General features: G+C 54.3%; 5 protein-coding genes across 5 annotated transcripts; 3 read left to right on the top strand and 2 right to left on the bottom strand.

The window, feature by feature from the left end:
* Positions 1-1,633: 1,633 nt before the first annotated feature.
* Positions 1,634-5,365, bottom strand: SPSK_00388 (uncharacterized protein; the record flags this gene model as incomplete). The annotated part of the gene is made up of 5 exons (XM_016727357.1): positions 1,634-1,841; positions 1,944-4,447; positions 4,527-4,702; positions 4,776-4,995; positions 5,183-5,365. The coding sequence occupies 5 exons, from the start codon at positions 5,363-5,365 to the stop codon at positions 1,634-1,636; spliced, it is 3,291 nt and encodes a 1,096-aa protein (XP_016582719.1).
* Positions 5,366-7,375: 2,010 nt separating this feature from the next.
* On the top strand, positions 7,376-9,350 carry SPSK_00470 (CBS domain protein; the record flags this gene model as incomplete). The annotated part of the gene is made up of 4 exons (XM_016727439.1): positions 7,376-7,810; positions 7,879-8,351; positions 8,426-9,183; positions 9,292-9,350. 4 exons carry the CDS (start codon positions 7,376-7,378, stop codon positions 9,348-9,350), a joined length of 1,725 nt encoding a protein of 574 aa, XP_016582718.1.
* Positions 9,351-9,955: 605 nt separating this feature from the next.
* On the bottom strand, positions 9,956-10,450 carry SPSK_00614 (bud site selection protein 20; the record flags this gene model as incomplete). The annotated part of the gene is made up of 2 exons (XM_016727578.1): positions 9,956-10,337; positions 10,401-10,450. The coding sequence occupies 2 exons, from the start codon at positions 10,448-10,450 to the stop codon at positions 9,956-9,958; spliced, it is 432 nt and encodes a 143-aa protein (XP_016582717.1).
* A 2,387-nt stretch (positions 10,451-12,837) lies between these two features.
* On the top strand, positions 12,838-15,665 carry SPSK_00414 (aconitate hydratase 1; the record flags this gene model as incomplete). The annotated part of the gene is made up of 5 exons (XM_016727383.1): positions 12,838-12,951; positions 13,043-13,685; positions 13,811-13,849; positions 14,053-15,419; positions 15,492-15,665. The coding sequence occupies 5 exons, from the start codon at positions 12,838-12,840 to the stop codon at positions 15,663-15,665; spliced, it is 2,337 nt and encodes a 778-aa protein (XP_016582716.1).
* Positions 15,666-16,989: 1,324 nt separating this feature from the next.
* SPSK_00562 (rhomboid protein 2) lies at positions 16,990-18,031 on the top strand (the record flags this gene model as incomplete). Its single annotated transcript, XM_016727528.1, has 3 exons — positions 16,990-17,251; positions 17,325-17,462; positions 17,550-18,031. 3 exons carry the CDS (start codon positions 16,990-16,992, stop codon positions 18,029-18,031), a joined length of 882 nt encoding a protein of 293 aa, XP_016582715.1.
* Positions 18,032-18,241: the final 210 nt, after the last annotated feature.

Raw genomic sequence — 18,241 nt, 5'->3', positions numbered from 1 at the left:
CTCGCGCTTGGCAGGATGGAAGGGTGAAGGGCGGGTAGGGCAAGCGAACATGTAAAAGGCAGTTGAAAAGGCCTCGAGGCCCTCCAGGGAGCCTGGCTCCCTGGCTAATCAAAATTGAGACGCCAAGCCTAACAGACTTGGTGCAGCAGTCGGTGGAGGAGTCTCCATTTTATTTTGGTTCCGGCGAGCCTTGTCTCGTCAGCTATCACAATTCTGGGCCGAAGGCTGGCCAGCTCCCAGAAAGAAACAAAGCTCCTCCAGACGCCGGCAGGCCGGTAACTTCTTGCGACAGCACTAAATCCCAAAAGATGCCACGGGATGCCTCAAAGATATGGGACTCGTGCGGTGAGTACGTGACATTTTGGCAGATCCCTATCGGGCCACAATGATCGGAGCATTTGCACCGTTCCGAATCGACCTTTCCCGAGACTGTTACTGTTGTCACCTCTTATCAACTGTTATTTATCCATTTATTCTCAGTTATTTGTTCCCGGGCCAGACGCTGGACTCCTCCGCCGTAGGGCCAGGGCCAGGGCCTCCGGGGGGCGACTTGTACGACTGGTGCAGGCCCTGAATTGCTGCTAAACCTTGTTTCGCTGTGTGGAAAACCTTGTTTCTCGAAGCTTTTTGAAAGTTTCCATGCTTTCAGGGCCTGCAAATGTCAGTGCGGCAAATGCTGCAAAGGGAAATTAAGGCCGTCAGGGTGAAGCGTGCGGCTAATGCTTGGCCAGACCCGAGATGGAAGGAGGGGCGCTGTTTGTTCCATTGGTAATTGCGACATAGCCGTGCCTGGGATTTTGTACGGTCGCTCCATCCTGCCGCGTGGTTTTGCAATGTGGGTTTGTGAGGTGGATAATGTGTGTTCGGAAAGTACTTTCTAATTTTTGCACAACATATGACAGATCGATTCGATATTGACAATTCCCCATCTGCGACGGAAGCACGACGTAGAGAACCCAATGTGGCGGGACACACTCGACTGGCTGCCTCCGTCATTACGTCGTAGTGCAAGATGCACCACCGCTTGTTCGCGTGGCAAATATTTATATGGGGCATTGAAAGTATCGTGGGAGCCTGGCACGCACCTTACGTGACCTTCTTTTCATTTTTGGGATAATATTCTTCGTTTGTTTCTTTACGCATGCTTCCCCTTTGCATTGCCTCTTCTTATCGTCGTAGCGAGTATCCAGTACGTACAATGCCCTCTCGATGAGTGTCGCTGGTGAACGTGTTTCGTCCCTCATGTTCAACCAGTGTCCGACTTCACCTTTTATTAAAAAAAACATATCCAAGATCAAGTAAACAAAACGCAAGACTAAAGAGAAACAAAGAGCAATCCGCACCAAAACATTCAGGCAATCAGAAAAGTACGATAAAAAATTATACCTCGCAAGCAACCAACCCCTATGTGAAAAGCTCTACCTAAAACGGAGACAGAAACCAAAAAGTGTGTGTGAGAGAGAGAGAGAGACAAAAGAAAATCAAGCGAACAGAAAAACAGTTGACAAACGAGGGTGCAAGAGGCGGAGGTGTATCTATGTATCGTCATGTTATATGAGAATGTGCCGTTGAGCAGCCGGTATCATCGATCCCAGCATTGTCCGCCGCGTGGATCATGTGATCATGTGATGATTTACGTGAAGTAAGCGCTGATGGTCTGCTGCAGCTCCTGGGGAAACTGCTGCAACAGCGGTGTCGCGTTGAGGCCAGACTCGGCCAGCATCACCTTCGTCGCCTCCACCACGTGCTTGGCCGTCTCGCCCCGAAGCACATCTGCGCCAAGGCCCTGGGCAATGAACGTGAATACCTTATCAGTCTGTGACATGACAGCCGGGTGACGCCTGGGAAGATAATGGTTAGTTCTGTTTTGGTTTTTTTGGTTTCTCCCATACACTCAAACACTCAAACACTCAAACATTCAAACACTCGAACAACAAACGTACTTGGTAATCAATTCCGTCAAGTAGGCATAGGCATAAGGAGCTGCCTCCTCGTCGTTCACGACAGGGAGCGTGCCGACCCACTGTGTAACAACGGCATCGACATTCTGGACAGCGCTGGCGTTGAAGTGCAGGATCTTGGCAATAGCTGCACACGCATTTTCTGTTGCGTAGACGTTGTCCTCGTTCCGCGCGTCGGGGACCACCGTGGCCTGGAACAGGAACGGCACACAGCCGCCCAGGAACGGCGCCCAAGCCTCGCCACCACGGTGGGCTGCGACGCCAATACCGTATGAAGCCGCCTGCCGGATCGCAGGCGCAGGGTCCTTGCAGCCGTCAAGGAGGGGCTGCGTGATGTAGTTCGCATAGTGGATGCTGTTGGCGCCACAGTACTCAATAACGTCGTCCATAATGCACAGGCCCCACTGGCGCTGGCTCGGGTCCTCCGACTTCAGGAACGTCTCGTACGCCGACATCAGCCGCTCCCATGGCCGCAGGAAGTCGGAGCCGTGGTACTTGAACACAACGTGGAATGCCTTGCTCATGTCCGAGAGCAGCGTCTGGTCGTCCTCGAGGGCGAGTAGGAGATCCTCGTCCTCGTCCTCGGCGTCCTCGGCCGTCGCGTTCCGCTTGTCCTCTTCACGCTGCACAACCCGATCACGGTAGTCTTCCAGGGTCGACTGAACAGAGTCAATAAACTTGTTCATGTGGTCTGCCGTCAGACACGCCCGGCCAAGCACCTCGACCGACTCATAGAAGCACTGGTACATCTCGGCCAGGGTGTCAATAGCGGGCTCGGCCGTGAGAACCTCGAGAAGCTTGTCCACCGTGCTGTTCCACAAGGCCGTCATCTCGTTTGATTGGGAGCCGAACGCCTTCTTGTATGAGTTCAGCAGCTGCGGCACGAGGCGAGCAGACACAAACCGCACAGGGTCGTGGAAGAAGAAGGCCAGGCCCGGGAGGGCAATCTCCTTCATAATCTCCGCGACGTAGGGCGCAAAGGCGGCCTCCAGGACCTGCGCGTACACAACAAGAAGCTCGATGGCCATGTGCTTGTCGTCCATGCTGCTGGTCTTGATACCAATCATCTTGCCCTTGAGCGGCAGCAACTCCCAGCCGTCCTCCTGCTGCAGCTGGTCAGCCTGCTCCTCGTCATCAAGCAGCTGGATATCGGCCTTGGCACTGGCAAGCACCAGCAGCGGCGGCATAACGGTCGGTAGGAACGGCATGAAATCGGAGCCCATGACCCGGCACATGCGGCCCCACGAGTGCATCAGGTACTGGCCCTGCGGATCGTCGGCATCCGTCAAGCCGTTCTGGATGTTGGCGAGAAGCTGCACCAGCTCCAGGGCGTCGTTGCCGAGGCGCTCCTTGCCGACGGCAAGAGCGATCAGAGTAGAGCACTCCATGGCCTTGGCGCGCAGCAACCGGTATTCCTTCTCGGTTTCCCGGCGCAGAACATTGACCAGAAGCGGCATGAGGGTGTCATAGTACTTGCCAAAGGCCTGCTCGGCAGCGTCGGCAATTGTCGCAATGGTAGAGAGGGCTTGTTCTTGGACGTAGCGCTTGTCGCTCTGCAGCAGGTTGAACAAATGACTCAGGAGGTCGTCCAGATATGGCTCCAGAACGCTCTTCTCAGCCTCTTCGCAGAAGTTGACCAGGGCAGCGGCGGCATGCGACTTCACGCGAGCCTCGGGTGAGTCAAGCACGGGAATAATCGTCTTGAGGACGGCGTCGTAGTACTCCCGCTGCATGGTGGGTGCAAAGTCGGTGCTCATCTGGCCCAGGGCGTTGCAGCCGGCCCAGCGAACTCGCGGGTGGGGGTCCTTGAGGGCAGGCACGACCAGGTTGAGAACTTGCTGCAGCTCGCCGAGCATCAGATCGCGGCAGCCCTCGGAGATGGCGGAAATGGCCATGAGCGCAGCATGGCGATCACGCCACGCCGTGGAGCCGATCATGCGCGGCAGCCAGCTGAACGTTGGCGCCAGAATCACAGCACCGCCAAGCTTGTTCGCGAGACGGTCCATGCACTGCTCACCAGCCACGTGGTTGGAGTCGTTCTCGTCCTGGTCGAGATCGTCGGCGGCGAGCCACTCGGCGGCATCATCGTCGTCCTCGCCCAGGTCGGTCATGAGGCTCAGGCACTGCGTAATCATATCACTCGTGTAAGTTTCGTCCTTCTTGCACATCGACGGCGAATAATCGGCGAATGTGGCCATCAGCTCGAGCGCGTTCTGGCGACAGCCATCGGTGAACTCCTTGTCCTGGATAACAGAGACGCTGAACTTGACCAGGACGTTGAAAACAGGGCGGAACATCTTGGGAGAGATGCCCGCGAGATCGATCAGGGCGATGAGGGCGTTGCCGAGGTCGTCGGAGTCATGCGACTCCTTGATCGGAGGAAGGATGTTAAGCATCTCCGGAAGGAGGCCGAAGAACTTGGGCTGGCTCTTCTTCTTCAAGCCACGGAAGAAAGACGCAAACGCCTCCATAGCTGCAATACGGACCTATGTCGATCGTTAGCCACTTTCTTCTGCCTGTAGTTTCCAGCTAAAATAAAGTCTTCGTATATAGACTACCGCGTACCGAGACAGATTCGTCCTTGAATCCACGGGAGAAGGCTTCGGCGACGGCATCCTCGTGGGTCTTCTCGATAACGCCCGGCGTTGACGTGAAGACGCGGTAGGCGGTTTCGCGCTTTCCAGAGTCGGGAGCCATGCTCATCTGGAAGAGGATCTGCAGAAGCTCAGTCCATGGCTGGTCTGTGATTTTGGATAATTAGCACAATTGCAACGCGTTCAGAGACGGTTACTACAAATGCACGGGTAGACGAACCATTTTCTGTGTACTGTCTCGCGACCTCGGCAATGGCATCACTGATCTTGTTTCGGACGCTGCGGTCGGTCTCGGCAGCCAAAACCTCAAGCAGCTTCTGGCGAATGACGTCCGACTGTGCAGTCGGCAGGCCAATAAAGATCTCGACGGTATCGCCCTGCTCGTTCTTGCGCGACTTGGACGCGATTCTCCGGAAAATGACGGCGGCGAAAGAGCGGAACTATTACAGGGACGCAATTAGCAATCTGTGAAAGGGCAAACATCGGCGGCCACATCCACCGGCAATTGGAACGCGTCTAAGTTCCGAGGCTGGCCAGGATCAGCAACGACGGGCCAAAGCCAACCCCCTGCATGGCGGGCAGAGATCGGTGCCGGGCCATGCCCAATTCCCAAACGAGCGGACATACACTATTCGATGCCTGACTGCCAACCTGCTCAGCAAGGCCCATCAGCAGCACGTCTGGGCGCGGGACAGTCCAATTGTTCTGGAGGTGGTCTTCGGCCTGTGACCGAACAGTGTTGTCGGCCGACTGCAGCGCCTGCAGGAGCTGCGAGAGCTCAAGAACCAGGTCCGGCGGAAGAAGAGACATCGTGAGACGCGACAGGGGAGGGTCGTGGATCGAGGGGGAGCGTAGGGCGCAAACGCAGAGACAGGCAGCGGTGCCCGTTGGCGATGTGATGCTGGCCTTCGATCCGCCTTAAGTAAAGGAGGGAGGAGTACGAGGGGTCAAACACGGCTGTTCGCCCTCTTATCTATCGGATACCCAAAATTTGGGGCCGTGAATCGCGTCGGAGACTGTACTTGGCCGGCTGGGTGGGATCGCGGCTCGGACGAAGCAAATATGACGAAGTGTGTGGTTGCGATATTGCTGTACGTGAGGGTTGGAAGTCGAGCAGCAAAAAAAAAAAATACTGGAGGGGGAAACACGGACACAAAAATTGTAGCGCGAAGAGCGGGGCAGGAGAGAGCGACTCGACAGGCTCGACAGGGCAGGAAGGCGCTATTCGGGAGGTGGCGGCGGGACAATCAAAATAAAAATCCAGTCATGCTAAAATTGATAGGCGACAGAGCCAAAAGCAACGCGAAAACAACAGGCAAGAAGCGCGATTCGTATTAATTACTTACCATATTTCACCAAACAAGAACGCGAATGTCTGGGCAGATATGGGTCCAAACAGGCCTTCCTAACAAGGGCATCACAAACACAGACACGGGCACTTCGTCTATGATGACCGAAAGACCATCCTAATAATATTATAGCAGCCCTTCTGCTGCCGGGTTTTGAGTTTAACGATCGCGTTGGGCGATAAGATAATAAAACAGCAATGACATTTTCTGCGGGGGTGCGGCCCATTTCGAAGGTATTTTGTTTGGACGACCGCGCGCGGAAGACGTGGCTGCCTTTCGTCCTTTCAGAGTGCATGCACAAGCCCCTGCCAGAAACCTCGAAAGCCAGTGCGATATGGAGTAAGATTTGTGACAGGGCATTTATGGGGGGCCCAGTCTGGTTCCCCTCCTTTGTTCGTCACTGCCGTCGTCGCTCGGTTTTCAGCAGCACATTGCCAGTTGTTTTAGGGATGTCAAATGGAAGTCACCTGGGTCTGGCCAGGCAGTGATTGACAGGCCCAGACGGTACAGCAAGGTAAGGAGGAATACTACATCACCAAGAGCAGTGAATTGCACCGTTTGATCGTTGGGCTGGCAGTAATCTGACAATGTACATTGACACGTTTCTCTTCGGCAAAGTAGACGGACGATAGTGAATGTTGGTTGGCCGTCGTACTCTCATAGCATATTGATAGTCTTTGACTCTTCAATGCTATGTCCACGCCGTTTGTGGCCGTCTCCACAGTGTATTGCTCCAAGACATGCGAGAGACCATTGTCGCTGTGGTGTCCGTCACGCACGTTCATCTATTGCCTTTGGATGCCGTTGCCAAATCGGTTCTTTCCATGGACTAGGCACCTGACGTCGTTGGTCGATATGGTGGCTTTTGCTAGCCAATGAGCGTCACTGTTCTACCCCGCGCCCAAGAGGCAATCCAAACTGTGCGGTGGGCTGATACGTCGTACATTGCGAACTATGTTGGTGGCTCTTGCTCTTTCTTGCCTCTGTTGTTTCTTCTTTGTTGAAACAAATTGCATCGATTACTTCTGCACTTTTGACAGCCAATTGAAGAATTCTCGTCCCCTCCACTCTCAATGTGCATTGTCAACGGTGGTACCATTTCCTCATCGTTTTGCGTCGCCCGAACCGTTCTTCGAGCAAGCCTTATTCCCCTCACTACTGCATAGCTGCTAGCTCTCCGCTAGCATCGCGTCACTGCCGACCTCTTCCAGCTCCTCTTTGTCGCTACTGAGTTCTTTACTTCACGAGATATTTCTACCCTTTTTCTTTTACTTTTCTTTTTTTCTTTCTTTTTTTGCGTTTTCTGGTGGACATATCAACCCGGACGAAATAAAAAGCAAGCATCCCATATCCATCGCTCGGTCACTAGGAGGCCCAGGCAGCGATCCTACTGATCCGTAACCCACCACTCGTTGTCACACGCAAGCTACGTTCAGCACTGGACGTATCCAAGAACCAAACAGCTTTGGAAATGGAATCGTCTACCCCTCCGACCGCCGAGCGCGGGGCGGGTGGTGCCGCCACTGGCAGCGGTAGCAGCTCTACCTCAAGCTTGAACGTGGGCGGCGCCACCCAGACTTCCTCTGGGTCGACTGCTGGTGCCGTTCCGGAACGGTCTCCATCCCGCTCAAGCCTGCGGCACTCCCACTCTCACTCTCACTCCTCATCGTCTCACCGGCAGAGCTTCGCCGAGAATCTGCGCAACCCGCCGCCGTCTCCTCGTTCTCTTCGGCAACCCTCTTTCGCAACACAGGTCCACGGCCTGCTCAACCACCCGCCCCCCCAAAGGCAGCCAAACCCACGCTTTGCCGGACGTGACTGGCACGACATCTCCCTCGGCGAGCTGGTATCAGAGGAAGATATCCGATGGGCGACCCTTGATACGAGCGTAGAAGACTGCACAAAGGTAAGCTTGGCCCAACGCGGCAGACCTGGACTATTGGCATTGGGATGGACTTTTCCTTAACGATACAGACTCTTCTCAGGAACAGCAGCACCGCGGGTGCCGTGCTCGTTCGCAATGGACTGTCCGACAAAATGGCCGTTTCGACATTTGATTACAACGACCTCAATGCATACCTCCTGGTTGTTATCGGAATGGCCAACCCCGACCCGGAGCAAGTTATCGTCTACCAGAGCATCGCGCAGCGAGCACAAGACCGTGTTGCCATTCCCATCCGTGATGTTCTTCCTATTTGCCACAAAGAACCATTGGCAACCCTGTCCTACAATGACGATCTTCTCGCCGCAATCGAAGTCTTTGGCAGCGGCGCCCGTCGTGTCATTGTCACCAACGCCAACGCAACGGAAGTGGTTGGTGTCTTGAGCCAGCTACAGCTGATCCAGTTCTTCTGGAACGAGGCCGTCAACTTCCCGCAGATTGATCGGCTATATGCGGCCACCCTACGGGACCTACGTATCGGTTCGCAGGAAATTATCGCCATCAAGTAAGTCTTGCTGCTCTGGCCGTGCTTTGCTCTACCAATCCCATCTAACTCGTATTCCCCCCCCTCCCCTGCAGTGCCGATCGGCCCCTCTCGGACGCTCTTACGTTGATGAATAGCGAGGGCTTGACGTCTGTTGCGGTGGTTGACAACGGACTCAATGTTGTGGGCAATATTTCAACGCGAGATGTTCAGCACCTCACGTCTGTGACGAGCTTCCCCCTTCTGCAGTCCTCCTGCATGCATTTCATTTCCGTCATACTCTCGGAACGCGGTGTTGAAGAGGGCCGTGACTCCTTCCCCGTCTTCCATGTCAACCCACACTCAACCCTTGCTCATACCGTGGCAAAATTGGTGGCCACCCGGGCGCACCGGATGTGGGTTGTCGAGTCGCCATCCCCGTCGCCTTCGGCACCCCATACACCACTTCTGTCGCCTGTGCAGACAGCATCGTCCACCGTATCCAGCGCTAGCATTGCTACCCCTTCAGGCTCTGGCCACTCAAGAACTGCAAGCGGCACAGGCATTCCCGGCGGCCCTACTACGGCAAATGGTACGGGCGAGGGCCATTCGCGCCGCGAATCGACTGTACTCACGACGGCTGCAACGACTGTAACTGTTGCGCCGCAGTCGCCCATCCCTCTGCCAGGCGGAAATGGAGGAAATGCCCCCGCATTCGCCTCTGTGCCAGCGTCTTCTCTTCCGGGTGCGCATTTGTCAGGTCGGTTGACTGGCGTTGTCTCTCTCACGGATATTCTCAACCTTTTTGCAAAGACGACCGGTCTCCGTCCTAGTGACCCGGCCGACATCCGGGCTCGGCGGCGACGTAGCAGCAGTATGTTACTACCACCCTTGTAGAGTTGTTTTTTTTTTTTTTCTTTTTTTTCTTGTTGTTCGTCTTCGTCTTTTTTTTTGGCCTCTCTAACCGCGGTTCATGTCACAGGCAGCTCACTGCGCCCTAGCATCGACGGTGCAAGGACGAGTGTGGACTTGAGGCGGTAGACCTGCATTGAGTTCTCGTTTCGATAACAACATCGGCAACAACTTGGTATTGTCTCGCCTGGAAGGATGCGATTTCCAATTGAATTTGAAGCTACAAATTGTCAATCGATCGCATGGCACAGTTGCATAAAGTAAACATTATGTAAGGTGGAAAGACGATGCAATTTTATTTTCCTTATTTCATTAATTTTGTTTGTTATTGTTGACTTGCACTTTGGCAACGCGGCGCATGGGCTTTTCATATGGTAGAAATGATTATCGGAATTTTATATTCGTAACGTCGTAAATGTCTACGGCCACCGATAGCCGGTCGTGGTAGGTGCTTTCTAGACCCTTGTAATAGCACTCAAAATCGCACATCTGCCATACCTTCTGCTGCTCAAACTGTCACTGAAGAGACAATAGCAACGGTGCTCTCCTACATCGCTGCACAGTCGTAATTTGAATTACAGCGTCCAGGAATGAGATGGCGTCACGTTTGTCCCTTGGCAGTGCACGGATATGACTAGCAGTCACTGCTGCCATTCCAGGGCTGCGCAGCCCCGATAAAGACTGCCTCATTTTGTTTTCTATGCTTCCCGCCCAGGCCGAGTTGTTTACCCAATTCATGACGACATGATCGCATCGCCAGTCGTGGTCTGCAGCGCATTCGGAGCCGCAACTTCGGTTTCGCCTGCCGTTGTGCCGGTTGTGCTCACGGATAGCGGTTTTGAGTAGATTTTTGTCTGCGGGCCGTTGTCGGTGTGAAGGCCGATGGCGGCCTCGGCCTCGCGTTGCGTGTAGGCTCCCTCCGCCAGCTGCTTCAGCCGGCGCTTGTGCGGCTTAGCCAGCTGGTGTTTCGAAAGCGCAAAGTCGGACTCAAACCACTTCGCGCAGGCAATGCAATAGTGGCGGCCGAGGCCAGGGAGGTCTTCCGAAGCCTTGGTGGCCTTGTAGCGGTCCAGATGAGCGGGAGACAGGAGATCGTTGGTAATTTCGTCGACGTCCCTAGGCCACAATGTTAGAACAACAAGAGGAGAGGGAGGGGCAGAGGCTTGTTGCATTTCCTACCTTGTCTTCCTCCGCGTCTTTGTAAGGGTTTTCTTGTTGGTAGTTCCCATGTTGTACGATAAGGAAAAGGAGACGTAGATAATCTGCAGGCACAGTGTACGTAAACGGGTTGTGGTCTTGAATGTTGATAGAAGGCTGAGGGGCGTCTTGGATTTTTTTTCTTATCGGATGTTATCGCCAATCTTAAGATCTTATCAGGCCCACAGTTACGTTGTTCGCGAAAACTTTGCCCTGCTCAGTAAGAGCAACTTCAGGGTGAAGACGAACCCCACTACAAAGTACAGTGACCAGTAAACGTGGCGCGAAACAGCTTTACGTCGCCGCTGGAAATTATGAATTCCCACTCACGTGCCACTAAGTTCTCCAAGTTTTGTGCAATACAAAGAACTTGGACGGTGAGCTCCCGGTCGCACCTGCTCGGTCTGCAGGAGACTCATAAGGTAAGCACGAAAGACAGATCAGGGACCTACGGAAAATGAAATTTCTATATTGGGAGCCCCGTTGTCCATCATCGGCCAGGCCGCGATATACAACGCTTCATTCGATGCAACCACAAAATAAACATTTTTCGACCACTGGGCCGTGTTCGGACGATCGGATTCATCGCGGCACCACGTCGTATTTACTCGGAAACCCGTACAGCTGCCGAGACTGCCCAGGCGGTTTACAGCGCGTACCATGCTAAAAATCCACTAAAAGCGTAAAACTGGGTAAAGAAACACACCAAAATGGGCACCAAAAAAATTCTCCACCCAAACCTGGTCTCCAGACCAAACAAAATAGATGTACTCCGTAAAACGAGACTTATCGTGACGTTGACTGGTGAACGCCACATTCTGTGGGGAGAGAGGGGCGTTGGTAAGAGGGACCACTGCGTAAATTCAAAATGTGAACCCCTGTAACTACTGCTACGCCTCTGCTCATCTGCGCCACCTATGGCTGGATCGCGTACGTTCCTATTGATGATGTTGGAAGTCTGCGAAATTTCCTCACCTTAACATTGCGTTTCGGGAGAGGATTGCCGGGATAACTGGCCGTTCTTTCCCCTATTGAGGCATTTTGCTCGGTTGAAAGCTGCAGGAGTCAATTCTCTAACCGATAACAACAGTGTCGGTGGCTGAGGAATATCATGCACTCAAACGATTTGATGCTGGTTCAGTACTGTGCATTTTCAGCAGAACGTTTTGCGGGGTGTCAGAATTGGAAGTGGTGTTTCCCGTCGCGATGTTTTGGCCGGTGTCACGTTTACTCTGTATTTTGGAAACTTTTGTATGTTGTGACTTTGGCCAGGCCTGAGTATGGCTACAGACGCGCTGTTTACAATACTGCTTCTAGAGTATGCGGTCTGGCCTTTGTCGAGCCGCTGTTCTCCACTGTGTTGATCTCGCTCCAGCTGATCGTAAATACTTCGTAAACACGGTAACCGCTCCATTCCCCATGGTTACGTCGCGGACCGAGAACCTCCCCTGGATACTCATGTGTCCGTATCATCAGACTGCAGGAAAATGAAGTGCATTGGCTTCGGAAGTTTTTTTTTTTTTTTTTTTGAAAAAAAAGTCAGGACCCGGCACTGCAACATGTACTCGTCTGCCTTCGTGGTAGCTTTGTGTTGTTCTCAATTTTACGCCCATTGCAACTGCCTCCAACTGCCTCCGACTGCCCTCTTCATTTGACTCCAATTGCCCCTGCAGCTTCCTCGGCCGATTGCTGCTTTGTGAATCGCACAGAGCAAGAGCAACACACAGCGCCGCAGCGATAATAACACAAACCACAATCCACGACGTATGTACGAGCGACATATTGGCAGGTGCGACCGTAATGGCGACCAGGCCAAGCTTGTGATATTCCCACTCAGTGCATGTGGCCCTCCAGTGCCAGCCCCCTGCTCTGCAACATTAATCCAGTTGCCCTGATTCGTCCGGTGGCCCGCCTGGCCTGTTTGTCGTCATAGCCGAGGAGAACGCCAGCGCCCTCGGGAGAGGGGTGGCTCTTCTTCCCCCATACATTGCTCATGATTTTTTTTGTACTTTTTGCCCGCTAGCCAGGAAAAGCCGAGCGGCCGACCTCTGCTGTGTTATCTGCGTGGTTTAGCGCAACACCTGCTAAAACAACTCGTTTTTGTCTCTCTGATCGCCCTGTCCTTTGTCCCACAAGTCCCCGCCAACTCCCGCACTTTCGCTTCCTTTTACCTCCTTTTCTCTTATTTTTCGGCTCTTACACCAATCTTTCTTTCTCGTCTTCCCTTTTCTTCTTTTTCTTCTTTTTCTTTCCTCTCCTGAGCGCATTCTGCCTTTCTTCACTCTCCCCTCTACCCAACTCGTGCTGTATCCTTGACACACCTTATCTCTCTCCTCTATCTTGAGCTTCGTTGCCCACGGATAGAGTCGTGAGTGAGCACTTGTGAGAGTTTGACGACACACTTACACCTACGTCCAGAATGTTGGCCTCTCGCCAGCTCCTGGGCAAGGCCGCCCGGAGCCACGCGGCTGTCGCCGGCTTCGCCATGCGTCGCACCATGGCCACGGTCTCCGACAGCTCGCTCGACCAGAAGGTAAGGCGACTGCGACCGCTATACTGGTACGCTGGTGGTCTTCGTGGACAGTGCACATTGGCTAACCGAAGCTCTTGGTCTCAACATACAGGTCCCCCAGAACATCTGGGAGTCAAACAACTTCATCAACTACAAGAAGATGGCCGAGAATCTGGACATTGTCCGCGCCCGCCTCAACCGTCCTCTAAACTTCGCCGAGAAGATCCTGTACTCTCACTTGGACGACCCGCACGGTCAGGAAATCGAGCGCGGTGTCTCGTACCTGAAGCTGCGCCCCGACCGCGTTGCTTGCCAGGACGCCACTGCCCAGATGGCCATTCTGCAATTCATGTCGGCCGGCATGCCCTCTGTGGCCAACCCTGCGACCGTCCACTGCGACCATCTGATTGAGGCCCAGGTTGGCGGCCCCACGGATCTGGCCCGTGCCGTCGGCATCAACAAGGAGGTCTACGACTTCCTTGCCTCTGCTTGCGCCAAGTACAACATCGGTTTCTGGAAGCCCGGCTCTGGCATTATCCACCAGATCATCCTCGAGAACTACGCCTTCCCCGGTGGTCTGCTTATCGGCACCGACTCGCACACCCCTAACGCCGGCGGTCTCGGCATGTGCGCCATCGGTGTCGGTGGTGCCGATGCCGTCGACGTCATGGCTGGCCTGCCCTGGGAGCTGAAGGCCCCCAAGGTTATCGGCGTTAACCTGACTGGCAAGATGTCTGGCTGGACTTCGCCCAAGGGTAGGTGCAATGTGCCCCCACTTTAAAATTCTCCACTTTTATTTTTCCCCACACAAAACATCACCAAGACGGCTGGACACAATCCGGAGCATTCAGAACAGCCTTGCTAACTCTTGCGAATCCAGACATTATCCTCAAGGTTGCTGGCATCCTCACAGTTAAAGGTGGCACAGGAGCGGTTGTAGAGTACAAAGGCGAGTTACACTTTTTTATTTATATTTTTTCATGGCGAAGTATGCTTGGGAAAGACTCTGGGAGTCCTGAGCTGCGATAAGAAAGTCGCAAGAAAGTCTGCCTCATAGCTGAGGAAAGACTAGAAAGTCCTTTAAACACATCACCCTTGAGTTTTTCTAACTTGCTCTTCCAGGCCCTGGTACCGAAACTTTCAGCTGCACCGGCATGGCGACCATCTGCAACATGGGTGCCGAGATCGGTGCTACCACCTCGCTGTTCCCCTTCAACGACCGCATGTACGACTACCTCTCCGCCACCAAGCGCCAGAGCATTGGTGAATTTGCTCGCGTCTACGGCAACGGCCTGCGCGCCGACGAGGGCGCCGAGTACGACCAGGTGATCGAGATCGACCTGAACACCCTGGAGCCCCACATCAACGGCCCCTTCACCCCCGACCTGGCGACCCCAATCTCCAAGTTCAGCGAGGCTGTCAAGGCCAACAACTGGCCTGAGGAGGTCAAAGTTGGCCTCATTGGCTCTTGCACCAACTCTTCGTACGAGGACATGACCCGTGCCGCACACATTGCCCGTGACGCCATGGCCCACGGCATTAAGGCCAAGTCCATCTTCACTGTCACCCCTGGTTCCGAGCAGATTCGCGCCACCATCGCCCGCGATGGCCAGCTCGAGACCTTCGAAGAGTTCGGCGGTATGGTCCTGGCCAACGCTTGCGGCCCCTGCATTGGCCAGTGGGACCGTACCGATGTCGCCAAGGGCACTCCCAACAGCATTGTCTCGTCGTACAACCGCAACTTTACCGGCCGCAACGATGGCAACCCCGCCACCCACGCCTTCGTCACCTCGCCCGATCTGGTCGTCGCCATGACCATTGCCGGCTCCCTGCACTTCAACCCCTTGACCGACAAGCTCAAGGACAAGGACGGCAACGAGTTCATGCTGACTCCCCCTGAGCAGACCGACGGTCTTCCCCTTCTCGGCTACGATCCTGGTGAGGACACGTACCAGGCCCCCCCTGCCGAGCGCGCACAGGTTCAGGTCCAGGTTTCGCCTACCTCTGATCGTCTCCAGGTTCTGTCGCCCTTCGATGCTTGGAACGGCAAGGACGCCACCGACCTGCCCATCCTGATCAAGTGCAAGGGCAAGACGACCACCGACCACATCTCCATGGCCGGCCCGTGGCTGAAGTACCGTGGCCACCTCGACAACATCTCCAACAACATGCTGATCGGTGCCACCAACGCCGAGAACGGCGAGGCCAACAAGGTCCGCAACCAGCTCACCGGCGAGTTTGGCGGCGTTCCCGACGTTGCCCGTGACTACAAGGCTAAGGGCATCCAGTGGGTTGTCATTGGTGACTGGAACTACGGTGAGGGCTCGTCTCGCGAGCACGCCGCTCTTGAGCCCCGCCATCTGGGTGGTCTGGCCATCATCACCCGTTCGTTCGCCCGTATCCACGAGACCAACCTGAAGAAGCAGGGCATGCTACCCCTGACCTTCGTGGACCCCGCCGACTACGATAAGATCAACCCCAGCGACCGCGTAAGTTCTGCACTTCGAGCACAGTTGTCTCATGACCTTGTCCACGAGCATTGTACTAACCCGGCATTCTAGGTCGATGTCCTGAGCACTGAGTTGGCTGTCGGCAAGCCCCTGACCCTGCGCGTCCACCCCAAGGACGGTGCCGCTTTTGACATCCCCCTGGCGCACACCTTCAACGCTAGCCAGATCGACTGGTTCAAGAACGGCAGCGCCCTGAACACCATGGCCAAGAACAACCAGCAATAAGCGTCTGAGACAGAAAGTTCGAATCAAACAAAAAAATACACACCCTAAAACAATCGGGCACTGAAGAAATGTAACGACACAGGGAGGAAATCGTTTCGTAGCTTGTTTTTTCTCTGTTAGTTTATTGTGTGTTTATTACATGCCTTGCTCTTGTGCGTCGTCTTCGGTTCACGATTTCCCGCATCAGGAGCGGCGGCACCACTTACTGGGGTCGATTTGGAGAGATGTCACATACCATACGTATATCACGCGCCACATTTATATATCCGTTTTAGTTATTTTTTGGAACCTTTTGAAGACTTTGTGGAGCTTTGTTTGACATCATTGCCTTGGTTATGGTGCAAATCAGGTTGGCCTATGTTGAATACTATAATCGAATTCTCATCGCCTCGTCCCAGATCATGAAAATACAAAACGCATGTACTCTGATTGGTTGGATCCGGGTAATAGCGGGTCTTCCATCTGAATAGAAAACAGTCGCGTTTTCGACCAGTTTGGAGGAGTGTGAACAGTTACACATTCTGTGGAGTTTGCTTTTATGCCTGAAATGACCCCATAGAGTGGTAATCTGGTTCAAGATAGAAATGCCGCCGTTCAACACACAACATAGAGTTCATCGTCAGGGCTTGGACCTAGCACACAAACGCGGTGCCAGGCACTCACACAACGCAAAGCATTTGCCCAATATAATTTCGCAAAGTATAACTCTCGTAAAAGAAATGCAAGCGCGAAGTGATATATTAACACGAAATTGTCGCCGGGTACGTCACGGGAGGGAACGATGTTGATGATAATACTCGACGGCCGATGGGTTCGGTGGGGAGAATCACGTGTTGGATCACATGCAAATGTGGCTTTTTCAGGTCCCGGTGTAAGGTTGGCGTGACATATATGACCAGTTACAGGAACCAAAATCCTTAAGGCCGCCGCTAGCACACGGAATGACAGGGTAATCTGACTGCTAGGCTCTGCTCACTCGTGGAAGGAGCGCACACGAGACATCTCTACATTGTCTCCTTGTTAACATTGGCGCCTCAACGACTTTTTCTGGACACGACACGACCCGAGAACACCCTGCTACCGACTGGTTCTCAGCAGCGACGACGAGACGACGGTCACCAACACTCTACATCTTCAACGCAGAGGTATACACGCAGCGAAGCGCCTCGTCTGGCGACATTCTAAGCCGTGTCGTGATTTTCAACCTCCTTTTCCCGCAACAACTTTTCGGCCCGGAACAACCGGCTCCTTTCGTCGAAAGGTGCACTCCGTGGCCGCGCATATCTCGACTCCCCCCCTTATACATCCTCCCCTCCTTTTCATAATGCCTTCCTCATCGCCCCAGCCGAGGCGTTCCGGTATCGCGGACCTCTGGACGCCACGCGGCTCGTCCTCTGCGTCGTCGACATCACCATCGGGCGCATTCAACCCTGCACGCTCTACGCGTTCGTACCTTGCGCGCCTGCCACTGTTCACACGCGCTGTCGCCGCCTTGATCGTGGCTCTGTATCTTCTGGACTGGCTGCCGATTTGGGACCTGCGCGCGTGGGGCGGCCTTGTCCCGTCGAAGCTGTCTTTTGCGACCCGTACGGCATCCCTGTCCCCGGTCTATGTCCCTTCGCTCCGTCTTTCGTCTGCCTTTCGACTAACTTTTACTAGTCTACCGCACGAATACCTTCCCCCTGATACACATGGGTTTGTTCCACGTGGTCGCAAACGTAGCGGCCCTGGTGCCACTGCTCGACCGGTTTGAGTGCGAGCATGGCACGATCACGACGCTGGCGCTGTTCTTTGGACGTACGTAGCAACTTTGAAAGGGGGGCGACAAGCGATTGAAATTTGCGAGAACGACCGAGCGCTAACATAGATGCAATATGACTCTAGCCTTCTCCACGCTTCCGGCATTGATCTACGTCTGCTTCGAACGCATCTTCCGCATGGACACGGCGGTGATGGGTGCCAGCGTCTGGGTATTCCTCCTCCTTGGCGTTGAGGCCATTCGCACATACCGCCAAAACCCGGCCCTGGTCATCGCCTCTGTGCCCGTCCCGACCTGGGCCACGCCGCTTTTCTTCGTCTTTGTCATTGCCGTCTTCATCCCCAACACGAGCTTGCCAGGCCACTTGGCCGGCCTCGGCGTTGGCTACCTGTGTGGTCTCGGCTACCTCAAGTTCTTGTCCCCGCCCGAGTCGGCCCTTCGCTGGATCGAGGCCCGTCTCAACCTCCTGGCACGCGTGCCGCACTATGTCAGCGTCGACCAGAAGACGTACGGCCGTTTTGGAGTACTGCCGAGCGTAAACGCCGGCACAACAGGCGCAGCCCCGGCTATCGGCCTCGTGGGCTCGACCCAGCGCCTGGGTCCTTAGTCGCGCTCGAACGCACTTTGAGCCTCGTCTTGTTCCCATCTGGAATTTTCGGCTCTGCTCTTCGTCGTCCTTTCTATATTTACCTATACGTGTCTCAGCGCGGAAATATCGGGGTTGTCTCATCATATTAACGGAGTCCTGTGCGGTTGTTTTGAATTATATGGTCATGTACCGCGTTCGGGTCATGCCTACTCATGTCGTTTCTCGTCC

This window comes from Sporothrix schenckii, assembly GCF_000961545.1.
Source record: "Sporothrix schenckii 1099-18 chromosome Unknown Cont49, whole genome shotgun sequence".
Lineage (NCBI taxonomy): Eukaryota > Fungi > Ascomycota > Sordariomycetes > Ophiostomatales > Ophiostomataceae > Sporothrix > Sporothrix schenckii.
This window is presented reverse-complemented; position numbering and strand designations above follow the sequence as displayed.